At 46.2% G+C, this 7,542-nt stretch overlaps 1 protein-coding gene across 6 annotated transcripts in view; it reads left to right on the forward strand.

The window, feature by feature from the left end:
• The window catches only part of Gas7 (growth arrest specific 7), a 245,644-nt gene that overhangs the window by 81,441 nt on the left and 156,661 nt on the right, over positions 1–7,542 (forward strand). Inside the window, exon 2 of one of the 6 annotated variants that reach the window (XM_031354286.1) lies at positions 1,317–1,387. The exons of the other annotated variants lie outside the window; for them this stretch is intronic. Coding sequence (XP_031210146.1) covers positions 1,343–1,387 — 45 coding nt within the window. The 5' untranslated portion in view covers positions 1,317–1,342. The remainder of the gene's footprint in view (positions 1–1,316; positions 1,388–7,542) is intronic. 6 annotated transcript variants of the gene reach the window in all.

Below are 7,542 nucleotides of genomic sequence, written 5' to 3' on the forward strand. Positions count from 1 at the left end.
AGATCAGCTCCCGCCTCTTCTCATAGAATGAGAAAAGACTGTGGGCAACGCCCATTGGAAAAATCAGAGTCCATTGATTTCCAGAGAAAGGACTATGGCAACTCATGGGATACGGTAGGGATGAAATCCTCGATTTTCAGCCGTTAGTGGACTGAGAAGCGAGAGTTCCATCTGGCCCTCAGGCAGAGAGAGGAAGTAGTGTGTTTAGCATAGCAGAAGTAGATGGAGAAGTCTTGAGATAGGGAGGCAGAAGCTGCAAGTTGACCAGTAGGAGCCGGTGTTTAACTGTGTGGGGCACGACTCGAACCTGTATCCATGCAAAGATGTTAAGAGGGGAGGAAGACGGCAAGGAAACCCAGGCAGGCAAGTTTTGACTATCCTTTGGAGTAGATAGCAATGGGCTTTGAGCTTCTGTGCTAAGTGGGATAATAGCAAGTTGGGCTAGACATATGAAATCAGCTACAGTCAGCATAGTCATTGCTCATTTCAGCTCCCTGTTAAATATGAGTACATCCACCATCTTTTTAATTTAACACAAAATTCCCATTTCCCTTTCCTAAGTCTTTAGAACTCTCCACGCAGAAAGGAAGAGATGAATTTCAGATCTTTCATTTCCAGCCTCTCTTTCCATTCCTGGGTAGACGGGGAGAGACAAAATGAGAGAGTAGGTACTAAGGAGCTAGACAAAAGGGCTACAGCATTTGTGAGACTCAGGAGGAGAGTCTTCACCGGACCCATGATATACCTTCAGGTGGGAACTGGAGGCCGACTTAGTCCCTCTGCATTTGGAAGTAATTTAACTTACTGTTTGAGGATGCATTAGGTTGGCAAGAGTGTAACTTTGGGAAGGTGGAATTTGCAGAAGGCCCTAGGGACTGGTACACTGAAATGGTGACCCAGGGTGACTAATCTTACAAAGTGATGGGGTTCTGCTTCCTTTTACACGGAGGGCCCTGCCTGTAGATGTGCTAGCATTGTTCTGTCTGGCTCTGCTCCACCTGGCGTGAAGTTCTTTCCCATTTTGCTGCTAATCTCTGTCAACTGCATGGAGGGTCTTAAAAAACAGCCGCACTTCACTTCCTACCTTCAGAAATTCCCGCACAAGGGTAGGAAGCTGACCTCTGCCTCAGCCACCTCAGAGCTGGAAAGACACGTCCCTCACATCTCTTACTTCTGTGACCACCTTTAAACATTACACGGGCTAGTAGAAAGGTTTGCAAGTCCCTCCCTATGTGGAGTATTTTCAGCTGAAGCCGCTTGCTTCAGCATTTATGCTGGGAACCCAGAAGGGCCATATGGAACCCTTTTTTTTCCAGATCCGTAGGAATGTACTCCAGCATGTATGTATTCCAGATCTGCATTGGGCCAGTGGACCCAGCTGTATTTGGTAAGCAAGGGTGTGGCTAAGAGAGGGGCTGGGTGGGTGTGTCTCAGCTCTCAGCCTGTTCTGATGATTCACACAATCCTGCTGGCTGTTCCACAAAAATAAGAAGATGGGACTTAGAGAAGGTCCTGTAACTGGTTAAAGTGAGCATCAGGCAGGCATTCATTGCTGCCATGCCCAGGGCCACCACTCTGCCTCTTGGATCAGGATTTTAGTTATATTCAGAAGGCAGTGCCTGGTGCTGGGGCTGTGCCAAGCTTCCAAAGCTCTGAACGTATTTATTTCCCTACTGTTATGCCTAAGGTACAACCTTCCTCTGCCACTTCAGCCATTCATTCACTGGGATGAGAAGCTCTGGTCCACTATTAGCAAAGGAAGGCTCCTTTCTGCTTGGTATCTGGACCACCCTAGTTGTCCTCATCACTCCACTGTCTCCTGTGGATGGCTCATTCTCTGTGGAGAGTGTAGATAGAGTAAATATCTAGGCAGAAGTCACATAATGAGGGCAAAGGCAACCAACCACACCTTTGTGTGGTTAGCTATATCATTTCATCTGAGTTGAGGAAGCCGCCTCAAGAGTTCCTCAGCATGATGCCAAGGGACTTCAAGTCATAGGTTGCAAGGTGAGCTTGAGCCCAGCTCAAGCTATACAGAGAGAGTCTGTCTCAACAAGCCAACTTATTGATCAACCCAACAACTGATCAACTAAACGACCAGCCAAACAACAATAGCAACAAGAAGCAGGTGTTCACTTGGAAGAAGAAAGAAAGGCAGGGACAGCATAAAGTGAATCCACACAGCCAAGAGCCCAAGAGTTTGGTGGCACCCTGAGTCCTCTCAGAACAAAGAGGTCCCAATGTATATACAGTCCCCTTTCACCCTTGGCTTATGGTCAGGAATTGCCAGGGGTGCCCTAGTATGCTTGTCTGAAGGTTCAAATGAAGTCACAGGGCCAAATCTGCTCTGAGAGTTCTGAGCCCATGGGCTGGCAAACTTGTGAAAGACAGATCCTTCTGGAAGGGAGCTGGGACATGGGGAGGGGAATGATACAGGAGCTCATCAGAGCCCCACCTGGCTGACGCCACACATCAAATCTGTTCTGCTTGCCCTGGGTTTTGGAGTTGAGCTGGGGGTCCTGCATCCTCCAAGTTGCTCCTTCTCTGTCTGAGAGGGTGGATGTGTGAGGTCTGTGCCTGGCAAGGCCCCAAGTGACTGAGAAGAGGGGACAGCTGCCTCTGATGTCCCACCTTCCTCCCATTTTCAGTTCACAAAATGCAAGAGGGAGATAGTGTCTCTCAGACCTACCATTCTATGTTAGTCAGCCAGGGTAACACAGTGAGATACCAGTCTACAAACGCATATAAGTGGCCTTTAGGAAAGTGCTCATTGGGAGACTTCCTGTGATGGCTAGTTTGGTTGTTTGTTTTTGACAACTTTAGTTATCTGAGACAAGGGAACCTTGGTCAAGAAAATGCATCCATCAGATTGTCCTGTAGGTAAATCTGTAGTTTTCTGAATTAATAGTCAATATGGAAGGGCTTAGCAGGCTTGGGCAGTGCCAAACCTAAACAGCTGGTCCTGGAGTTGTATTAAAAAAAAAAAAAAAAGAGCAAGCTAAGCGAGCCATGAAAAATGAGCCCATAAACTGTTTCTTCCCAGTCTCTGCTTCAGTTCCTGCCTCCAGGTTCCTTCTGTGAGTTTCTGCTCTAACTTTCCTCAATGGTGGACTCTAAACTATAAGCTGAAATAAATCCTCCCAAGTTGGTTTTGGTAAGTGTTTTAGGAGAACAACAGAGAAGCAAAGTAACACACAGTGTTACACAGTAACACAGAGATACTCTGAGTCTAAAGAGATGACCATCAGCGACTTGGTCTGCCACTGTAGCTTGCAGCTTTGCTGAGGGATAGCTAACCAGAGTGGGGGTGTCTGGAATGTTTTAGGGGATCAAAAATTGGGGGAATAGTAGAAACATCATAGAACAGAAGGTATTGGTCCAGAAAGAAGAGTAGCATTCCCAGAGACTAGAGAGGAAAGGTAGCCCAGGCCCTGAGACCAGGAGGAGCAGGGGCACAGAGATGTCCAAGGAGCATTCAGAAATTCCCTGAAGGCTTCATGTTTTCCTCGCCTTGTGCTGGGCATGGAACCCAGGGCCTTGTAGTTGGGAGCCCACACCTAGATCTTGTTTTCTGTTTAGAAAGTGGCCTTCTGTCTGGCTAAGGAGAAGCCCTGTGGTGAGAGATTGAGGGAAGGAAGGAAGGTGAAGCCTCTGGTGGGTTCTTCTGTTGCAGAACATCCAGCACGGTGTAAGTGGAGCGAGAATATTTTGGACTATACCATCCAGTCCACAGATAACATGGCTATAGGACTCATGGATCCTAAAAATGTTTGGATGGTCTTCTCTCTCCCCCTCCAGCCTCCCTCCAAGTTGAGGCAGCTCCAGGCTGACAGGGACTAGCAATCCCAAATTGGCATCCTTCCTGTCAGAGGCCACCAGCCAATAAGCTCGTTCTGAATTAAGTTCTGTTCAGTGGGCACTGTTGGGAACCGATCCCCATACCCGGAGGAGTAGTTATGCCAATGATCTGGCTGATGGGTCCTAGTTAAGGATTTGGGGGCTCCCCACAGTAAGATAGGGTGCCATTTTCATAAGAAGAATGCTGGGGCTAAGCAAGGGAAAGCCACAGGTTGACCATTGGTGCAGCAGAATATCACATCTCATGAAGGACCAGGGTAGTGTTCAGCATGCTTTCCAGGGCCTAGGTAGGTTAAAGAGGTAACCCTCCCAATGAACAGCAGAGAGTGTCTGGAGGCAGAGGGACTAGTGAGTGGGAACTTAGAGAGATTCTGACAGTTGAATAGAAAGACTTGGGAAGTGCTGATGGTAGGGAAATTGATAAGATAAAACCTGAGCATTGGGTTAGGCTTTTAGGGCCTACATGTAAGGAGTGCGTATGTATTTACCTGTATGTACATACATGCACACACATGGCATGTGGTGTCTGGGAAGAAGAATTTGCGTTGAGACATGTGAAATTTGAACTGACAATGGCCTATAACTACTAGGGTCAATATTGTTTTTGAGACACAGGAGCCTTTGTGGAAAGTCACAGGGAATCCACTGAGGAAGCAGATAGATGTCTGAGACACTTCAGGGTCTGGGACCAGGGCTGAGATGGAGCCTCCAGGACAGTGTGATGAGTGGAAGAGAGTGTAGGTGAGATGGACCAAGCAGAGGGTGGAGGGGCTTGGCTGGATGCTTCCTCCTGAGGGTGAAGAGATTAGAAATAGTTTGTACAGAAGAGAAGCTGGAGCACATGGTTGGTGCCAAAGACAGGAGCAATACCAGCTCCATTTGCCAGCATCATGGGACTGCTCATTCAAAGAATTTATTTATTTATTTATTTATTTATTTATTTATTTATTTATTTATTATCTATATACAGTCTACCTCCATAAACCTGGCTTAAACAATTCCTATAGCCACATTGCTCAGAGTCATAACAAAATGGAAACAACCTAGCCATCCAGGAACAACTCAATGAAGAAAGAAATTGTCTTTTGTGCACACCATGAGAGCTTATTCAGTAAAAGAAAATATGGAAAATGAGCAACCAGAGGTGTGTGCAGCTATGCAGATCCATCTTACAGAGTATTTTAGAGAAAGGAGCAAAACTCAGGACATATATGTTTATCCCAGTATCGTTAAGTTATTATAAAGCTAAAACATGCAAAATTAAGAAGCTCTGTGTCTAGAGAAAAGGCTCATAAGTGGCGAGAACTGTAAAGAAAAACAAGGAAGTTTTTTAGAACAGTTCTGGGGATGTAGACAGGTTGTATCAAGACTAGGTACTCTGATGGCTTTATGATAATTATAATTATTATACCAGAACCAGGCAAGGTAATGCACCCCTTGTAATCCCAGAAACAAGAAAATCACAAGTTCAAGGCCAGGCAGGCATATGAGAAACCACATATCACTGCCACTCCCAAACCCCTTCCACCAAATGATTATGCCTAATATGGGTATTTTATGGAAGTTGTGATTTTATTGTCTAAAGAGAAAGCATAAAAATAAGAAAGACTAAGAGTCATTCCTCTATGTGGACAACTTTTTACATGGTAGGGTGTCTTACTCTTCTGGCTACATCTGGCCTCCACAATAACCTTATAAAGAAGGCCCTATTCTCTTCCTCAATGACTGAAGAAATGGAGGTGGAGGGGCTCGGGGTTGGGGGAGACAGGCATGTGAAGTCCCACGGCCAGAGAGAAGTAGCCTGTGTCTCTGCCTACTGGCCTATTCTTCACTCCTATGTGAGGTTAAATTCTTCTGTCTCTGGCCACACATAAGGTGCTGGATGATCTTGGAGGGGGACGTGTAGCTGAGTGGTTAGGTCTGAAGCTCTGTTGACATAAACCAAAGCTATGAAGAGAGAACAATGGTAGCTACAACATGAATCATGGCCCTTTGCTAGGTTGTCAGGTGAGTTTTCAACAACCCCATTTTAAAGTTTCAGAAAGCTCTTGGCTTACTTCAGGGCAGGGGTAGGAGACTAGAGGAGGGTCCTGGAACATTGACCTTACAAGCTCTTCGGTGAATGCTGTTACCTTAATATCGGGCAGCTGAGCCTGTGTCCTTCAGGAACAGGACCCAACTGTACATTCGAGAGATGCCAGCTGTCAACCAGGCCCTTGGTAAGCAACTAAGGCTCTGGGTATTAGCTTAGCACCTTCAAGAGCTGGTTGGGTACTTGAGTACAATGAGCTGTGTATCTTGAGGTCATTGCCTTAGGGTGGTAGGGGGTAGCCCACCAGCCCTGGTCCTTCTTGTCCCATGCCTAGGTCCATTTCTCATTCATGAAGAGACAGAGAGCAGAATTACCTACCACTGACTGTTAAATGGGTCCTTGTGCCCATCACTCAGTCCACAAGTCAAGGATGTTTTCTCACATTATGTTATGATGTACATAATCTCCCTTGATTGGAGTCTTTCTGTGAAGAATGGATCCACACATTCTTTAATTGCAATGGCCAAATATCATAGACTTCAGTGTGAGGTGTTTACCTCACATAAGGAAGACTGTAATAGAGATGGAAAAGATAGCGTCTGTTGAACAGTGAGGCTGCAGGGAGAAACCAATGATGGTGTTACAGGTTCTGGACCCCTGCACCTCTTCCTTTAACCAACCATCCATCGAGTGTGTACTCAGAGAGGGCTGATGACAACTAGTAGGTGCTGATTCTTTCTACCATGGAGATTTGAGAAATGAAATTCAAGTCATCAGACGTAGTGGCGGGCACCTTTACCCACTGTGCTGTCTTGCCTGCCCCAATTTCTCACCTCTTGCTTTTTCATCTCTTCCCCTATAAGAAGCCTCTTGGGACCCCATAGGTATGGAATTTTACCCCAGGGAATGAGCAAGTCCATTGGAGAAGCTTGAGTCAGGGTGTCACATGATGTTTAGTTTTCTCAATTGATGTAAATTCATGTAATTCAAAATTAACCATTTTAAGGTTTACACTTCGGATTCACAACACTGTGTATAACTATCACTCCAGCTAATTAAAAAAAAAAGTTTTCATTCCCTTAGGAAGAAGCCCTATCACCAATAATCAGCCACTTTCTTTTCTCCCAGCCTTTAACAACTGCCTATCTGATTTACTGTCTATGGATTTGCCTATTGAGGCACACCTCTCCAATGGTCTTAGAAAAATCAGTGTGGCTGGTGGGTAGAGGAGGAATAGGAGAGATGACCGCCATGAAAACAAGGACAGCCATCAGGGTTCTGATACTCGCTGTAGGTCACAGGGAGAGTCTCCTATTCTATGGACTTCACGCAGAATAGGTAGAGGAGGGTGAGGTGCCTTGGGGTTGGGATATGTCACATTGTCACATTGCCGCCTCTGAGAAGCCCTGAGGTAAGGAAGCCTGCCATAGCTTAAGTGTTTCAGAGTCCAGTGTTAGGATGTGGGGCTCAGAGGGAGGGTTTTCCCCTGGGGACAGAGCCCTCATGAACAGATTAATGCCCTTCATAAGAGACTGAATGATTAGCTACCACAGGAACAGGAGCAGGCTTTTTAAAAATGAGGCTGCCCCCCCCACGAGTGTTGTCTCTGTGGCGTGCATGCCCCCCCCCCGAGTGTTGTCTCTGTGGCATGC

This window comes from Mastomys coucha, unplaced genomic scaffold (genome assembly GCF_008632895.1).
Source record: "Mastomys coucha isolate ucsf_1 unplaced genomic scaffold, UCSF_Mcou_1 pScaffold5, whole genome shotgun sequence".
In the NCBI taxonomy this organism is placed as follows: Eukaryota; Metazoa; Chordata; class Mammalia; order Rodentia; family Muridae; genus Mastomys; species Mastomys coucha.